Below are 19,079 nucleotides of genomic sequence, written 5' to 3' on the forward strand. Positions count from 1 at the left end.
AGTACTCTTCCCCCCCACCCCGTGATCTGTTCCTGGGTGGTCCAATCTGAAACTCAGGCCCCTATTGAGCTTGTCATGACTAGGTCCTACATTCTCCCCTTCACAAGTACCGAGCCGCTTTTATAAGGCTAAGATTTTACATTACATTTCTGTCAGGTTTAGCTTTAAAAATGATTTTGAATTGAAGCTCTTTTTAGTGAAACATAAAATATTTATATGATTCAGTTTATCCAAATAGCTTAAGCTTAGCAAAGCTGGGAAAGATAAGAAGGCTAGACTTAAATGTTTAAGCCTGAATAGACCTTGAGTGAGGAAAGACATTTCTAAGCCACTGGTTGTCAACTTTTTTAATGCTTTGACCTTTTAATATAGTTCCCCATTACAATTTTCCCGTTATTTTACAGCTGGAGTTTTGTTATGACTCTTAATGTAAGCATCTGACATGCAGGTGGTCCCAGGCTACCCCTGTAAAAAGGTTTTTTATTAACCCCCCAAAGGGCTGAGACTCAGTGGGCTGAGAAACTGCTCCAAGCCCTTTGTCAGACAGCTTAGGTTGCTGTCTTGCTGCATCACGAGAAAGTAACTCCCCAGTTAATTTCCAGTTAGCATTTGGTGCTTGTGGCTGTGACCCTAATTTTTAGCCTTTTCTGTTAAGTACAAATATTAACAATATAAAGCATTTTATAAGCACAAATGTCCCATAGCCTTATAAATTTAAGTATTTTAAAAACTGTTCTTAAAATTTAAATCTCACTGGAAGGTGGTGGCACAAGCCTTTAATCCCAGCACTTGGAGGCAGAAGCAGGTGAATCTCCATGGGTTTGAGGCCAGCCTGGTCTACAGAGCGAGTTCCAGGACAGGCTCCAAAGCTACACAGAGAAACCCTTTATTTTAAAAAAATTAAATCTCTTAAATGTCTTCCTGTAGTATCAAGAATCTTTTTTTTTTATCGAAGTATCTTTATTTTTTCTTTTTGAGCGCCTGGATCTCCCTTTGACCCACTCCTGGCAGTGTGTACACAGCCTGCCTTTTAGATCTCAGCCTGCTCCACTTCACTGTACCCGGTGCTTCTGGTGACTGTCACCTGGCACTTCTAAAACTCCTAAGGTCCATCCATGTGACTGGACTCTGTTTGGGACTCTAGTCCTGCCATACATTTGTAGACCTCAGCTGTTCCCTCTGATCCCTTCATGTCTTTCTTTATAATCATTGTCACCTGGGTGACGCTAAACTACAAAGTTCAGCTGCCAGAGCAAGGTATATTTCTGTATACAAAAGCATTGAGGTGCAGATTTAATATTTTAATTATTTTTTATAAACCCTGTGTTTAGGACAGGACATGAATTACCGTATGAAAATCTACCTTGGAGATGTGTTGTCTCCTGGTCAGGCTCATCTCACGTGGTTGTCTCTAATCAAGATGATGGAGAAATCCTGTGACAGCCATCTTTTCTTTAACTCCAGCAGAATGGTAACATCTGAGTAAAGAATGGTGGCAATCCAAACTGGAATCGTGTCCTATGTTTCCTTTACAACTACCCATGTACAGATTTTTAATCACCAATTTCCAGTGTCACTAGCTTTAATTTTTAGCTAGCTTTGTTTTAATTTTAACAGATTTTTAACCCTATCTAACCAAATAAACTTAGGAATTTTAAAGTAGAGAGTGTTCACATAAACCATCTCTAAATTGTTTGGTTGTTTTCTGTGTTGTCACTGTCAGGGGCTCAGACTGACAGAGCAACGTAGAGAAAACTTCTAAATAAGTGTGCTGGGTTTAGCGAAGGAAGAGCCATATTCCCACTCTAGAGCCAGCTTTTTAATAAGAACAGCATAAGACAGTTTTAATGTCATCTATATCAAAAGATATCTGAGCTCCTGCTAACCCGAATCCAGTGACCAGAGCTCAGAGACAAACTCTCAGTCATGATCATAAATGTAACCACAGCAGTAGGTGGTGACTGGCTGCTGTCAGCAGAAATATCCAAACCATTCTTGTTTCAGCTCCATGCCTGCAGCAAAACTTACAGAACACCAGAAAACACAGACAAAACTTTCCAACAAAATAAGCATACACATCCTGATTGACAGGCAGGTGGACAATACCCCTCCCACTGATCTCCTCAAAGGATGTGTGCTGGAACGAAGCAGGCTTGGGGGAAATGTTGCTCACTCACTGGTTGCCTGTGTGCCTATGTCTCATGCATGGGATGTGTGCATATTTTATGACTGAAGCGGAATGTGCAGGGAGTGACGAAACTGAGATCGGAGTCATCTGCCCCTATGTCTTTAGAGCAACCTAGGCCTCATCCACCTTGGAAGCACAAGGCCACATTAACAGTCACACCTAAAATGCCACTACTTCCTGCCCACCTGTGTGCCACTTCCTGCGCACATCAGGACCTCAGCCTCTTAAATCCTACTCTCAGGTGTTTTGGGAATTCTTCAAGGAAACCTTGATGGCACGGCCATGGTCCAAGCTAAGAGCATATTGTTCCCGTGGCTACCAGTCCCCAGGGTGGACAACAAAGGATACCCAGGAGTCCTCCTCTGGCCAGAACTGTACAGTGTGTCATCTGCAACGTTTTCTATACAACTTAGTCATGCTTCATTCACGCTGGTGTTGACCATCAGCACAGCTGCTGACCCGACTACCCCAGCCTAGCCCACTGTCAGTGAAATTTCCCTATGCAGTGGCCAGTGTGGACAGGCAGAATTTGGGGGAGGGGCCAGTGGGTGGGAATTATACCTTCTGATCATTTCTGCATCTTGTTGGCACCAGAGAAGTTTTGAAGCTGGTTAATCCCCCTGGTCAGCTCCCTGTCCTCCTCCCCTTCTTCCTGGGGATAGTGGCTCTCATCGTTACCTTTGCTCAGTACCCAAGATCTCTGCGCCCACAGGGAGGCATCCATGACATCACTGACGAGCAAGAAGTACATCCTGAGGTTCCCGGCCCTGGAGACCCTGATGCTGGATGACAACAAACTGTCCAATCCCAGCTGCTTTGCCAGCCTGGCTGGGCTCAGGAGGTAATGTCACAGCCCCCCTCTGCACCATCCCCAACCCAGTGGGGCTCACACCCTGAGTGCTGCATGGGGCAAAATCCCAGCTCCACCAGAGGTCTCTGCTGTGTGGCCTTGGGCAAGGCAATTCTCTCTCTGAGATTCGCCTGGCAGAGAAAGGCAGCATCAGGAAGGTTATTTCTGGTCGTGTGTAGGATTAGCCACCACCCAGGGTAGAACCCTGACCCTGAAAAAGAAGACAAGTCCCCTACATACACACACACACACACACACACACACACACATATAGAGAACTTTAGCTGCCAAGTTCTGCTTGGAATTTAGTTACTATTTACTGAGTTCTCCTGTGCCCAGCTGTTTACATACTGTCTCATTTAGTCTTCACTAGAGCTTTAAAGATTAATAAACCTCATCCCCATCATGAGGTAAGGCCATCGGGCCACAGAGAAGGTAAGTGCCCCCCATCTCAAGGTTACACAACAGGTGTCCATGTCCAAGCCTGAATCCATCTTGCTCAGTAATACCCCAGAGGTGGTATCACTGATGTGATTCTGAATTTACTTTCCTTAATTGAAGACTGAAGAAATTGAGCCTGGACCAAAACAAGATTTTCCGGATCCCGTACCTACAACAGGTTCAGCTCCATGATGGATCATCAGGGGACTGGGTTACAGAGGGGCCGAATGCGCAGAAAGAGCTACAGCCCCAGACGTGGATATTTGAGACCCCAGATGAGCAGCCAAATTATACTGTACTGCCCATGAAGAAGGACGTTGACCGCACAGGTGAGTCATGTCCTTGGGTCCCGATGCTTGCTCCATCAGGGAGTGGGCTTCTGGGAGTTGGTTCTGGGAGCCCCTGTACTGTAAATGAACGACTTAGACTTCCTAACCATTTCTGTCAAGTGAGGTGCTCTCAACTCCAACTAAAAGTGGATAATTCTTGTAAAAATTCTCATATATTAAGAAACTCAGGAGTCGGGAAAGCCTGAGCAGCATCCATGTCTTCAAGGGCTCTGGGCCTTTCCACCCTCCTTGGGCACTGGCTTGCTGATTCCTATGAGGTTCTCAGGATGGCTCCCCAGTTCCTAGGGTCACGTCCACATGGCATCCTCCTGAGACAGAAAGGAAAGACACATGCCCACGCTGTAAACCCCAGGAGGGTATAGAGGGCACACGTCTGGGTTGGACATCCTGTGTTCCTCTGCATATGCCACCTGTTTACCCATCACTCACATCACAATCCAGAACATTCCCTCCACCTAGAGTAACCTCCCTTGTCCAGTTTGAAGTTCATGTGTGGAACTGCACAGCATGGACTTGGTGCCGTTTCACTCAGTGTTGCCATTTGGGTTAATATTACTGCACACATCTTTCCCCTGCTCCTATTTACTCCGCACACCATGATTTATTTCCTTTTTACCGATGAGAGACACTGGCTGTACTTAGTGGGAGGCTGTGAACTGCTGTGAGCACCCTCTCATCATTTGATGGGCACATGCCCCCACTTCCTTGGGGATACGCCCAGGAGAGAATTTGCCTGTTACACATCTCCAAGTCTGTTGAGCATTTACAGACACTGTGAGTATTTGCCAGTGTGGCTGTCCCAGCGTTTGCGTCCACTCTGCTGTGTGTGATTCCCAGCTACTCCATAACATCATCAATGCTTGAAAGTTGAGGTTAGCTGTCCTGCTGGGTAGGTAGTGGTATTGCATGGTGGTTTCATTCCCATCTCAGATAATTAGTGATGTTGTTGTCTGTTTGTGTTATCAATTCAGTGTTTCTTTGGGAAATACTCGACTTCTACCTGTTTTTAAGTTGGAGTGCATATCTTTTTCTTTATTTGCCAGATTCTTTATAACTGTGGACACAAATCCTTTATAAATGTTACAGAAATCTCCTACTGGGTAGTTTGTTTTCTTCCTCCTGCTGTTTTTCCTCTTCCTCCTGTTCTGTCACTGCTGGGATCAAGGCCGGAGGCTCACAAATGCTCAGCTAGCCCTCTACCAACTAGCTACAACTCCCAGGCCATGTTCATGCTAATGGCATTTGATGGACAGAAGTCCTTTCAATTAAATCTGACTCATCATTATTTTATATCATTGTTTTTCTTTCCTATTTTAAGACTATGGAGATATTTTCCCATATGTTCTTATAAAAGCTCGAGTGCTCAAATGTTGGTCAATGATCTGCCTAAGGTTTTCATATATGGTGTAAGGCAGAGTCAGCGTTTGCGTGCTTGCATGTATGTACTTTGTGACCCAGCACCATTAACTGGAAGACCTGTGCTCCCCACTGAGTAGGGAGACACTGTCGGGTGACAGTGTGTGTGTGTGTGTGTCACTGTAGCTTCCAAAAGTCATTCTTCCTGACAGCTCTCAGATGTCTCACTTCCTCCTGGTAACTACACACATGGGGTGGGGGTGGGGCTGACTGCAGCCAGACCTGAGCTTGGTCTTGCCACTGGCCTGCTATATATATATATATATATGAATGTTTTTTGAGAGAGGGTTTCTCTGTGTAGCTTTGGAGCTTATCCTGGAGCTCGCTCTGTAGACCAGGCTGGCCTCGAACTCACAGAGATCCACCGGCCTCTGCTTCCCAAGTGCTGGGATTAAAGGCGTGCACCACCACCTGGCTGCAAATATATTTTTAACACAGTCTCCCTGCCATACCCTGCTACCCTTCCACACTGAAACAGTTCCATAAATGAAAGCACTGTAGCTTCATAACTAGGTTAGCTGCTCAGGAGTGAAGTTCTTGAGGTCCGTTGTGCCCAACAGCTCCTGGCATCACTAAAGGTCCCAACGTTTCCACCTAGATTTAGGAATTGTCCATTTCCAACAGGGTCCCACTGGGATTTGTTTGGAAGTGCATTGACTATATAGGTCAGGGTGGAAATGATGTCTTCCAGAATAGTATAAGAACACAGCCTATCGGTTTTCAAGGGTGTTCTGTCTACATGGTACTTCTGTACACCCCATGCATGCAGTGCCCAAAGGGACCAGAAGAGGGCATTGGTTCCCATGGGCCTGGAGCTACACAAGATTGTGAGCTGCCATGTGGGTGCTGGGAATTGAACCCAGGTCCTTTGGAAGAGCAGCCAGTGCTCTTAATCACTGAGCCATCTCTCCAGCCTGATTCCAGGGTCTTCTAAAACTCCTCCCAGGAGTGTTCTGTTGTTTCCAAGGCTAAGACCATGCACATCTATCATTAACTATGTTCCTAGATTTTTTATCTCTTTTTATGCTATCAATGGTGTTGATTTTTATATTTCAGTCCCATCATTTATTGCTAGTACACAGACATATTAAACTCCTATCACCAACAACATTTCCAAGTTTATTTCTCTCTTCCAGTCACTTGCAGGCTCTCCTGAATTCTTTGAGTCCATGGTGGCAGCATCTATAAATGATACCCTATATGTGTGTTCTTTTTTTTTAATATTTATTTATTTACTACGTATACAATATTCTGTCTGTATGTCTGCAGGCCAGAAGATGGCACCAGACATCATTACAGATGGTTGTGAGCCACCATGTGGTTGCCGGGAATTGAACTCAGGACCTTTGGAAGAGCAGGCAATGCTCTTAACCACTGAGCCATCTCTCCAGCCCCATGTGTGTTCTTTTCTTGTCGTAATAGTTTTTAGCACCTTCTTATCACATTATTGGCTGACCCAAACAGTATGGTGTTGAATAGAAGTGATGATGTGAATTTTTCTTCCCAACCTTAGGAGAAAAGTGTTCAGTATTTCTAAAGTATATTAGCTGCATATATTTTATAGACATTTTATATCAAATTTAACGAAATCTGCATGTATTCCTAGTTTGCTGAGAGGTCTTTTTTCCCCCTGTGAATTAGTGTTAAATTTTATTTATTTATTTATTTTTATTGAAAAAGATTTCCGCCTCCTCCCCGCCTCCCATTTCCCTTCCCCTCTCCCCACTCCTCTCCCTCTCCCCCCACTTCTCTCCCCCTCCCTCTCCAGTCCAAAGAGCAGTCAGGGTTCCCTCCCCTCCATCCAGGTCTAGGAAGGTGAGCATCCAAACAGGCTAGGCTCCCACAAAGCCAGTGCCATTGTCCTTGGTTTCTCATCAGCCCTCATTGTCTGCCATGTTCAGAGAGTCCATGCTTTTTCAGTCCCAGTCCAGCTGGCCTTGGTGAGCTCCCAGTAGATCAGCTCCACTGTCTCAGTGGGTGGGTGCACCCCTCGCGGTCCTGACTTCCTTGCTCATCTTCTCCCTCCTTCTGCTCCTCATTTGGACCTTGGGAGCTCAGTCCGGTGCTCCAATGTGGGTCTCTGTCTCTATCTCCATCCATTGCCAGATGAAGGTTCTATGGTGATATGCAAGATATTCATCAGTATGGCTATAGGATAGGGCCATTTCAGGTTCCCTCTCCTCAGCTGCCCAAGGAACTAACTGGGGACATCTCCCTGGACACCTGGGAGCCCCTCTAGAGTCAAGTCTCTTGCCAACCCTAAGATGGCTCCCTTAATTAGGATATATACTTCCCTGCTTCCATATCCACCCTTCCTTTATCCCAATCATCCCATTCTCCCAAGCTCCCCCCATCCTCCCCTTCTCACTTTTCTCTCCCCATTTCCCCTTACCCCCATCCCACCCCACCCCCAAGTTCTCAATTTTTTCCCGGCAATCTTGTCTACTTCCAATATCCAGGAGGATGACTATATGTTTTTCTTTGGGTTCACCTTTTTATTTAGCTTCTCTAGGATCACAAATTGTAGGCTCAATGTCCTTTATTTATGGCTAGAAACCAATTATGAGTGAGTACATCCCATGTTCATCTTTTTGGGTCTGGGTTACCTCACTCAGGATAGTGTTTTCTATTTCTATCCATTTGCATGCAAAATTCAAGATGTCATTGTTTTTTACCTCTGAGTAGTACTCTAATATGTATATATTCCACACTTTCTTCATCCATTCTTCCATTGAAGGTCATCTAGGTTGTTTCCAGGTTCTGGCTATTACAAACAATGCTGCTATGAACATAGTTGAACAAATGCTTTTGTAATATGATAGGGCATCTCTTGGGTATATTCCCAAGAGTTTGCTGGGTCCTGGAGTAGGTTGATCCCGAATTTCCTGAGAAACTGCCACACTGATTTCCAAAGTGGTTGCACAAGTTTGCTGGAGAGGTTGTGGAGTAAGGGGTACACTCATCCATCGCTGGTGGGAATTTTATTTATTTTTTTAAAAAAACATCTGTTGGGCTGGAGAGATGGCTCAGTGATTAAGAGCACTGCCTGCTCTTCCAAGGTCCTGAGTTCAATTCCTGGCAACCATGTGGTGGCTCACAACCATCTGTAATGAGGTCTGGTGCCCTCTTCTGGCCTGCAGACATACACACAGACAGAATATTGTATACATAATAAATAAACAAATAAATATGAAAAATTAAAATAAATAAAAAATCTGTTGAGCTGGTAATTACATGGATTGATTTTTGGTAGTGGGAAGGTGAAAAAAAATTTGGGACAGGGTCTCACCGTGTAGCTCTGGCTGATCACAGAAATCTGCCTGCCTCTGTCTCTCCAGTACTGGGATTAGAGACATGCACTGCCAACCTCTACAATAGATTGATGGGGTGGGGATACCACACTTCTTTATTTGAAGGGGTAAGATAACTCTGGATGGACTTTATCAGTGTTGAGTCAGTCTTGCATTCCCTGGGCAAGACCCCTGCCCCTTGGCCGTGATGGTCCAGGAGGTGACTAGTAGATGCCTTCCTCTGTGGCGATTCCTGTGAGGACTGGCGATCAGGGCTGTGATTGCCTCATGAGCTCAGGGTGTGCGGTGCTCACTGCTCTTGTTTCTACCCATGATGGCACCAGAGCCTGGGGGTTTCTTTGTGTGGAGAGGCTGGAATCAGGAGAGTTAGAATCTTGGAGGGGCTGCACAGGATGCAGTTCCGCGGGTGCTCAGCCCTGGTCCCCAGGATGAGCTCCTTCTCAGCCTCTTCCCTGTATCAGCTGTTCTGAGCTCCCCAGATGTCTTTTCTGTGCTTCTCTCTCATGAGCCACCTGGTTAGCTTCCTACTCCACGCAGGCTTCCCAGCAGCACCAGGGCTACAAAGAGCTTGCACGTTACAAAGTGAGGACGAAGGTCCATGTGACTGAAACACTGTGAGTGAGCTGAGGGTGGGATATGATGGGAGAAGCAGAGAATGGACCAACCATCGGCCTCAGCAGCCCGGCTAAGGCGGTTGGGTATCATCCTAATGGGATCCATTTCCAGTTAGCACTGAGACCCTCTGAGATGAGTGGGTGTTCTCACCAACCTTTCCTCTGTCTTTTGTCGTTTCAGAGGTTGTGTTCTCATCTTACCCTGGATTTTCGACCTCAGAGGTAGGAGGAACTGCTGCTTCACGTTTGTGTTTGTTTGCTCACTGTCTGTGTAGGGATGAACCCATGGCCTTCCACAGACAGAGTGGGTGTCGTCCCACTTCCAGTCTCACCTGGGTTCCTGTTCCCCAACACGGTGAAAGGTCTTATAGTTGTAACAGATCCACAAAAGACATTTCTCTAGGTCACACTAAGTGAACAAGTCTTTGCTGAGCACCTATTGAGGTTCAGCCCTATGCTGACCACTGGGGACGTGGCAGGGGAACTGACTGGCCAGGCCCTGACCTCATCGTTCCACAGGCTTGCCCCTCTCTTGCCTTCATACACTGTTTAGCAGAGAATAGTGACAAAAGCTATCTCAGGTTATAAAATTGAGCCTGCCACCAGGAAGGAACTCAGAAGAGCCCTCTCACAAAGGCCTCAAAAAGTAGATTTCCTGCTGGCTGTACTGCTGCCCAGATCTGAGCCTCGCTGTCAAAGGTGTACCTTTTGATTTTGTCAACAGAGAAGACTGGTTTTCATCTCAGGGCAGAGCTCACTAACAAGTTCATGGAGAGGATACATGTAGACTAAATATTGATGCCTCCATTTTCAGCAAGGTGTGCATGTCTATATCCAGCCAACCCATACCCTTGAGAGCTGAGCTACCTCCTCAGATACAACTGGGTCAGAAACTGTACCGGTTAACTGTGGTTGCACAACAAAACTACTGACCACTGACTGACTTCAGTTCAGCTGATTACTTCCCAGAATTACTGGAGCTAGCAAGACGGTTCTGCTGGTGTTGCAGGCCAGCTGGCAGCTGAGCTTCAAAGGATGTAGTGTGCCCTGGCCTTTCCACATTGTCTTTACACCGTGGTCTCAAGAGAGCAAGCAAGCACAGAAGAGTGTGAAATTCCAACGGGTCACATTGGCCACATTCTTTTGTCACAGCGAACTAGAGGGCAGGATGACGACAGTGCCAACACTGACCAGCCCAGAGCTTAAGATCAAGGTTAGGGTAGAGTTCACTCTAGGTGCCAGTCATGAAGGAAGAAGACAGGAAGATGTCCACACTGTGACTGACGAGCTATAAACTTGGGAGCCCCACAACCCTCTCCTCTGAGGTTCAGTACTTTGTAGAACTCAGAGACTTGAGGAAGGTCAAACAACCGCAGTGCTGATAGAAAGGACAAAAAATGAGGCCAGCAGAATGAGAAGGCTCCTAAGGTGCAAAACATGTGTACCCACCCCAGGGAACCTGGCTTCCCACCCTCCTGGCAGGTAAGTCGATGTACTTACCCACCAGGAAGCTCTCCTGAGCCTCAGCTTGTAGCTTTGGTAGAGCATCTTCTCAGATGTGTGTTTGAGCTCAGAGCCCCACCCTCCACCTGGGTCTGATCCACATCCCACTAGCAAAATGGAAATGTGGTTCAAGGAACCCTGGTAACAGACAGGCCATCACTTAGGAAACCCTGGTAACAGACAGGCCATCACTGAGGGAACCCTGGTAACAGACAGGCCATCACTTAGGAAACCCTGGTAACAGACAGGCCATCACTTAGGAAACCCTGGTAATAGACAGGCCATCACTGAGGGAACCCTGGTAACAGAGAGGCCATCACTTAGGGAACCCTGGTAACAGACAGGCCATCACTGAGGGAGCCCTGGTAACAGACAGGCATCACTGAGGGAACCCTGGTAACAGACAGGCCATCACTGAGGGAACCCTGGTAACAGACAGGCATCACTGAGGGAGCCCTGGTAACAGACAGGCATCACTGAGGGAACCCTGGTAACAGACAGGCCATCACTTAGGAAACCCTGGTAACAGACAGGCCATCACTGAGGGAACCCTGGTAACAGACAGGCATCACTGAGGGAACCCTGGTAACAGATAGGCATCACTGAGGGAGCCCTGGTAACAGACAGGCATCACTGAGGGAACCCTGGTAACAGACAGGCATCACTTAGGAAACACCCAGGGCTTTAGAAGCTCAATGCCAGGAGTCTGGGACAGAAACCAGATAAATGTTTTGCAAAAAGGCAGCCAGCATACTTTTAGAAATATAGAAACGGCAGCTGCCCATTGGGTGGGGCAGTGTCAAGGGTCACATTGCAAAAGGACATTCATATTGGATGGAAGAGCCTGTGACCAGGGATGTTCCTTGGAAATGACAGTTGACAGGATTGTCAGTGCTTACAGTTCAGTACCTGAGAAACCAGAAGGTGAACTGGACGTAGAGATGTCATGGGTCTCCTCTCTGTGAAAATCGGATGCATGCCCCTCTAGGAGAGGGTCAGTCATGCCCTCAGTACTCTGAGCCTGGTTCTCTGGGTTTCCTGGTCTGTGCTCTACCCTGACTCTCCCTTTTTGCTTACCTAGATTTGCTCCAATTCCGACCCTGCAGGGGTCCTAACAGCCAGACGGTTGCCACCTACTTTCTCAAGAGTTCAGGGAGACAAGTGATGGCCAAGGAAGGGAATGGGAACCAGTGACTAACTCTTGTCCTGGGGTACTGAGAAGAGCCCAGGCTATGTAGGGGTAGAACAAGACTGTGTGGTGGGCATTAAGTATACACAGTCCTTCAGCCTTGGTCCATCTCTGTGTGACCCATCCATCATTTCAGGTCTGGTTCTGGATGTAGTCTCTCAGGAAAGTATTGCTTGTGGGTGGTGGGGTTCAGTCATGCAATGACTGTTCCCACTCAAGGGGCAGCCTCCACTGCCTTATGGGATAATTGCTTCTCCCTCTCTTCCCATGGTGGGGGTGATCTGCCTGCAGTCTGCATCTAGAATCTTGAACATGTCTTAATTACTCTTATCTTGTGTCTTCTGCCTTGAAGGATGATGGTGACCCCTTAAATGTGTATGTGTGGACTTGAGCAGGGATATGACCAAAAGTTGAGAGTTGCACAGAGATAGCTGTAGGCCCCTAAGGAGTCAGAGGCAGCCCTTCAATCCCTGTCACAGGGAGCTGAATAGTAGAGATTTCTGTTGCTGTCATTGTACCCTGCTCTCTCAGATTGCAGGGATGACATGGACCAGAGGAATCATTATTGCTCATTTCTGTTTTACCTCATGCTGGCCTGCCTTATTTGTGTGGCTTTACCAGTTGGCTCAGAAGGACATGAAATATTTGTCCCCAAGTTATTGTTCCACACATCCACCTATGGAACAAAGGATGGTAGAATGATTACATCAAGATCATACAGCAGTTAGTGGCACTTGGTTCATGTTAGCCCAATTATCTTACCCTTGTCATGTCCTTTGAATCCATGCAATTCATGGAACGTAAGTGTTTGGCATGATTAATCCATCAGTTCCATTTTCATGCTTGATCCTACATTGGCCCTGAGGCACTCCAGGCTGTAGGGAGTCCAGGAACTACAGGTTGCTACAGAGAGTTGCATTGGTATGGATCTTACTCTATTGATATAAATCTTAGGTCAATTTTGGTATTTGTATATTTCTGCTCTTAAAGTATTGTGTTTGTGCAGTTCATTTAAAATGTAATGTATAATTAAGAAATACAGGTTAATATAGAGTCATCTATAATAGTCAAGCTTATAGCCATGTTAGATTTTCTAGATGTACAGAGATGTATTTCAGATGGACAGGCATTCTTCAAGCCTTTTAAACACTACAGAATATGGCATTTAAAATGTTTTAAGAACTTAGGACTTTTCATGACAATGAGACACATCTGCTCCTGGCAGCACCAATAACTTCAAGAGGAAGATGGACATCAAAGAGGCTCCTCATGGAGTTTGTTAGCCATTTGGGCAAGAAACTGCTCTTGCCTGGACTGCTTGACTGAACATGCAGGACCCACAGAGAAATGACTGCTGAACTTGCTTAAAGTGAGACAATCTTTCAGGGTTTCTGCTTTATGGAAGAATCTGCCTGACACCCAACAGGACACAGAAGAAAGTGACTGAGAAACTCCCAATATAGGTGGAATAGTCTTTGAAATTCCCTACTTCATGGAAAAGTCTGCTGGATACTGTGGGCCAGTAGGCTGAAGATGGATGTCCCAATGGTACAGAAGAACTTCGGGTGACTGTCCGGGCAGCCAAATGTCTCTGTCAATTCTAGAATTTTTGGAAGTTGCTTACAATCCACTTCCTGTTAACTTAGGTAATATTATATCCTTCTGGAGTCTTTGATGGAATTAAATAGTTATAATGATAGTTTCTTTAGTTATGATAAAATATAAAGTAGATATATTATAATTCTTGCTTGATATCTGTTTTGTTATATGTAATTTACTATGTTAAAATTAAAACCTTGCCGGGCGATGGTGGCGCACGCCTTTAATCCCAGCACTCGGGAGGCAGAGGCAGGCGGATCTCTGTGAGTTCGAGACCAGCCTGGTCTACAGAGCGAGTTCCAGGACAGGCTCCAAAGCCACAGAGAAACCCTGTCTCGAAAAACCAAAAAAAGAAAAAAAAAATAAAAAATAAAATAAAATTAAAACCTTCCTTTTCATTTAGACAGAAAAGGGGAGGTGATGTGGGTTTTCCCTCTGTATGCTGTGATTACCATTGATTAATAAAGAAGCTGCTTTCGGGCTTATAGCAGGGCTAGCCGGGGGCGGGGGGGGGGGACGACTAAACTGAATTCTGGGAGAAAGAAGGCAGAGTCAGGGAGATGCCATGTATTCACTGCCAGGGACAGATGCATCAGAACCTTGCCAGTAAGCCACAGCGATGTGGCGATACACAAATTAATAGAAATGGGTTAAGATATGAGTAAGCCAGAAACATGCTTAAGCTATTGGCCAAAAGGTATTGCAAATAATATAGTTTCTGTGTGATTATTTTGGGGCTGAGCAATGAACGAGCTGAGTGGCCTCTGCCAACAACAGGTGGTCTAGATGAAGAGGCATCCTGTCATCAGGCTGAGCCTGGCTCTGGTCACTGAGTCTTAGTTGTTGCTCTACGCTGAATGAGAACTGGGGGCTAAGGGCCTAGGGGTTAGGAGTTTTCCCCACTCAGTCCCCTCCTGCCCTCCCTCTTCTAGCCAAGACAACTGATTGATGGACTGGTTGATTGCCTTTATCAGTGTAAATACCTCCTCTACCTTTGGGGAAATTTCAGCTGAGTTGCACAGAAGGGCTAGCCAGAGCCAAGTTGCCTCACCGCTGGAGGAAGGGCAGGAGCCTCTGGTTTTTACAACATTCCTGTTATCTTCTGTGGCCCCAGGGAACTTGAAATTGGAACTTTGGCCACTGGAGAATTAGCTCGTGTGACCTCAGAGAATGTGGAGTCAGAATTCTGGCCTTTATGACCCCAAATGTCCCTTTGGCCAGACTCACAAAGAGGTCTTTTCACTGCACCCAATAGAAAGGGCATTTGACTGCTGCCAGCCTCAGCTTCTTTTTTCTTTTTCAAATCATTGTGACACTTTGACTCTCACTTTTTTCCTTCTAAGACAGCCAAGATATGTTCACTTCCTCCCATATTTGAGATTCTTCCTGTGAAGTCACTGAAAGCAAGGAACCAGACGCTGGCCCCACCTTTCCCAGAGCTAAGATACCTTAGCCTGGCCTACAACAAGGTAACTGCTTTTGATGTTTCCTTGGGGGCACGGATGGGAGGAAGGGATGTGAACCATTCTGGCCTGAAGTCCAGCAATTTCTTCCCTGCATAGTGTGGCTCTGGTTATCAAGGCAGGGAAGGCTATTTGGCACTTGCCATGTACTGGCCTTTGTGCTACTCTCGGGGTACACGTTTGAAGACCTCCAGACTAGGGCTGGAGCTTGGTTGATAGAGTACACTCGGCATGTGTTAAACCCAGGGTTTCAGTGCCCAGTGTGGCATAAAGTAGGTGTGGTGGCATATCCCTGTGATCCTGCCACACGGCAGGTGGATCAAGGTCAGCTGCCTGGTGAGTTTGAGGTTAGCCTGAGCAAGAGAGACTGTGTAAAAGAAAAAGCCATGGGCCTTCAGAGCTTGTCAGCTGAGAGACTGACACCGGACAGGCAGTCACAATGTCAGCATGGTTGGTGCTATGAGGAATACACAGCACCGTGAAGCAGTGTATGATTACCGGGTCTGACCCCATGTTTGGCCAAGGAAAATTGGTGTCTGAACTTAGATCTGAGTCATCGAGTTTCATCAGGTGAAGGGGTTGGGGGAACACAACAGATTGAAAAGTCCATGTGTCTGACTTGGGCTGTTTCCTCTCTATGTATAGACCCTTGGCTGTTTTCTTCTTGGAGAACAAATGCAAGCGCTCATGCACACTACACGTGTCCATCTACTGAGCTACGCCCAGCCCGTGTTTTTCGTTCACCTAAAGTATTTATTTTCCCTGTGGTTTTGTCTTTGACTTGTGGGTTCCGTGGGCATCAGTCTATGTCTCTACCCTTGCACTTGTGGCCTATGTCATCTGTGCTAAAGCGCATCCCTTTCAGACTACAGGCTGTGAGAGTGGTTTTCTGCTGCTCCCGTCTGCAGCTCTCAGTCTTCCCCCAGGTCCCTGCATCTCTGGTTGATCCCATTAGCTTCTCTTCTTCCTAGCAGACTACTGTTGCTTGTTCCTTGGCACTTGCCAGCCCAAGATGGGCTCCAACCCCAGCCTTGGGCAGCACTGTGGTCCTGTCTCTCAAGACAGCAGTTCTCGTGGTCCTACCGTGCTGCCCCCATGGCAGCAGATCTCTACTGTGCAGGACCCAGGTGCTTTTTCTACTCCACCTCAGGAGTAGCAAGTGCTCCCTTTCCCAGATGCCAGATTTGGGGGTTGGCTGTTCTTTCTGGGCAGCAGGGAGCCTCTCCTGCACGGGCAGCTCTTCTCCCCCAGGCACGTTACACGTGGTGCTGTCCCACGACGAAGCTTTCTGTGGTCTTATCACACACCATAGCCACATCCTCAGGAGCCTCACTGCCTTGCTCTGACCACAGCTTGATTTTAACAATTCATTGCAGTCTTTAGTTAATTAGTCCTTAAAGCACACGCAGCCCTGGCACCGACCACAGGTGAGCCAGAGTTTTCTGCCAGCTTCACAACAGTTGCTTGCCTGGCTTGTTCTTGTTGGGGTGGGGTAGTGCTCCTGTGTCCTGCCCATGATTTCTGTATGACAGTTAACTCCTGGCACTGTGGCCCCCTCGTCAGTTGCCTGGTACGAGTGTTATGCTGTGTGTTACTTACACATGTATCCTTAGCATCCAGAATAACACGACGCACGGTGCGCACTAAGATTTCATGAATGCTGCTCGCAGCACACCACAGACACAGATACATGTTTCAAAACCAGTGTTTGGTTTACCAGAGGTACAAGCTTTAAAAATCAATTCTGCCTCCAAACAGAAAAGTTCTCTTCCCCAGATGTTCACTTAGAAGTGTTGTGTCAAAAGCAAAACAGTCATTTTAACTCAAACTTTAACCAGTATTTAATAGCTCATAGATTTGTTATATTGGGTTGGACAGAAATTGGAGGCTATCACTGAAACCTGACTGTGCCCCTGAAGTCATCTGACTCACCCCATAGGGAGCAGCTAGCCTGGGATCAGATTCTGCCTGCCAATCAGCTAGCCCTGAGCCCATGCCTTTCAGCTAGGGCTTGGCATCACCCAGGGCAACCACATGCCCTGGGTGCCACTCAGCTTCCTTCGTATTTTCATTATAAACAGGATCTTGTATCTTGACTGAATTTACATTTCCCATTGTAGTGCTTGCCTCTCCCTGTGCCGTCCTGGGCCACCACCACACACACCACAGGCTGGAGACTGAGCCTCCTTCTCTGGGCCACCACCACACACACCACAGGCAAGCCTGGAGACTGAGCCTCCTTCTCTGGGCCACCACCACACACACCACAGGCTGGAGACTGAGCCTCCTTCTCTGGGCCACCACCACACACACCACAGGCAAGCCTGGAGACTGAGCCTCCTTCTCTGGGCCACCACCACACACACCACAGGCAAGCCTGGAGACTGAGCCTCCTTCTCTGGGCCACCATCACACACACCACAGGCAAGCCTGGAGACTGAGCCTCCTTCTCTGGGCCACCACCACACACACCACAGGCTGGAGACTGAGCCTCCTTCTCTGGGTCACCATCACACACACCACAGGCAAGCCTGGAGACTGAGCCTCCTTCTCTGGGCTCTAGCGCACAGGCCCACAAGTTTTTTGGTAACGTGTTTTCAGCGTGGTAGGCATGCATTCTGCCACTGAGCCTCATCCCCAAACCCAGCATTTTTTTTTTAAATAAAGGGCCAGATAATAGATCAGTCTGTTGTCGCCCCTTAGCTCTGCAGAGGTGATATGAGTACAAGCAAGATGGTGATCTATTGAAACTGAGTGAGCCAATGGCTTGCTGCAGCCTCTGGACTGAGTGCCCTTTATATTTTCAGATACATTCAACAAGGATAGCGTTTCATGATGTGTTAAAATTATATGGAATTAAATTTGCTCATGGATTGTCCAGGGCTGAGTCAGGAGCAGAGACTGTGTCCCAGCTCTTACTGCCTGGCTCTTCACATGAACTTTAGTGGCCTGCAATCTCGAGAACCAAGTGCTGGGATAGCTGGATGACCAGCCATGAGAAGGCATTTACTCCAGTGCAGTCCAGTGAGGATCCAGTGGCCATCTAAAGAGTCTGTCTTTCCCCTGCCACCCTTGTTCCTGTGTCCCTGTGTCCAACCGCACTCTGGGCTCCTCTGAAACGCACCGCTGTCCCCATGTTCTAGCTACTCTGCTTAACAATGCTTGTGTGAATTTTGTCATGCAGTCTGCCTGACCACTTACAGGCCAAGTGCGCAGGAGCACTATAGCCCCTGGCCCCAGCCAGTCCTGAGATGTCCAGCCATGAGATGGTGTCCCTTGCCGTGGCTCAGCTTCATTCTATTTGATAAGTGGGTCCCTGCCCTCTGGTGCTCTTCACCTGATCCACTGGTGCCTAGGGCAATGGAAAGAAGTGCCAAGGAGCGTTGCTGACGGAATGCTGGGGTTTGCAGGTCGCCATGAGGAAGACCATCTGCATCCACAGCCAGTGCCGTCTGTGCTCTTTGAGACAAATGCTTCTGATTATTTGGCCACCAATATCCTTCATACTCTGGATATGTTGAGTGTGGATAAGAGAGAGATTTCTAACTCTTAAAGATGCAGCAGGGAGGGCTGGAGAGCACCTACAGCTCACAACCAACTGGAATTCAGTTCAGAGAGAGCCGACACCCTCTAGCCTCTGAGGTCACTGTATACATGTGTCACACAGGCATACACGCAGGCAAAGCTCTCATATAATAAAGCAGTGGTAACAGAATCTTTAGACAAGAGTACCTGAGCAGGCAGTGGTGCAGGGATAAGGCATGGCCTCCTGTCCATCATTCTCACATCTGTCCTGCAGCCATCCTTACCTGGGTGGGGAGCACTGACTAACATGTCTCCTGCCCTTGTTCCAGATCGCAAAGGAGGATGCTGTCCTGCCAGCAGCTCTCTTCCCCTCTCTCTGTGAGCTTGTCTTCCACAACAACCCTCTGGTAGTGCATACGCGAGGTATGGCAGCCACGGATCTGTCCCCCAACCCAGCGCTCAGTGTTAGCCCTCGAACCCTCACTCTCGCCTTAGAAGCTAAGGTGGGGATGGAGCAGGCCAAGGAGGGGAGGGGGTTGTCTGCCTGGAGAGGGGAGCACAGCAGCCACGGCAAACAGGCACTAACCTCAAGAACTTTGGTGGAAATAAAAGTTCACAGTGGCTATGGTC

General features: G+C 47.3%; 1 protein-coding gene across 2 annotated transcripts in view; it reads left to right on the plus strand.

The window, feature by feature from the left end:
* The window catches only part of Xrra1 (X-ray radiation resistance associated 1), a 72,873-nt gene that overhangs the window by 43,302 nt on the left and 10,492 nt on the right, over positions 1 to 19,079 (plus strand). For both annotated transcript variants that reach the window (XM_075952362.1, XM_075952363.1), the window contains 5 exons: positions 2,901 to 3,029; positions 3,600 to 3,808; positions 9,352 to 9,392; positions 14,805 to 14,930; positions 18,779 to 18,872. In XM_075952362.1, the coding sequence (XP_075808477.1) occupies positions 2,901 to 3,029; positions 3,600 to 3,808; positions 9,352 to 9,392; positions 14,805 to 14,930; positions 18,779 to 18,872 (599 nt within the window). The remainder of the gene's footprint in view (positions 1 to 2,900; positions 3,030 to 3,599; positions 3,809 to 9,351; positions 9,393 to 14,804; positions 14,931 to 18,778; positions 18,873 to 19,079) is intronic.

This window comes from Microtus pennsylvanicus, chromosome 18 (assembly GCF_037038515.1).
Source record: "Microtus pennsylvanicus isolate mMicPen1 chromosome 18, mMicPen1.hap1, whole genome shotgun sequence".
In the NCBI taxonomy this organism is placed as follows: Eukaryota; Metazoa; Chordata; class Mammalia; order Rodentia; family Cricetidae; genus Microtus; species Microtus pennsylvanicus.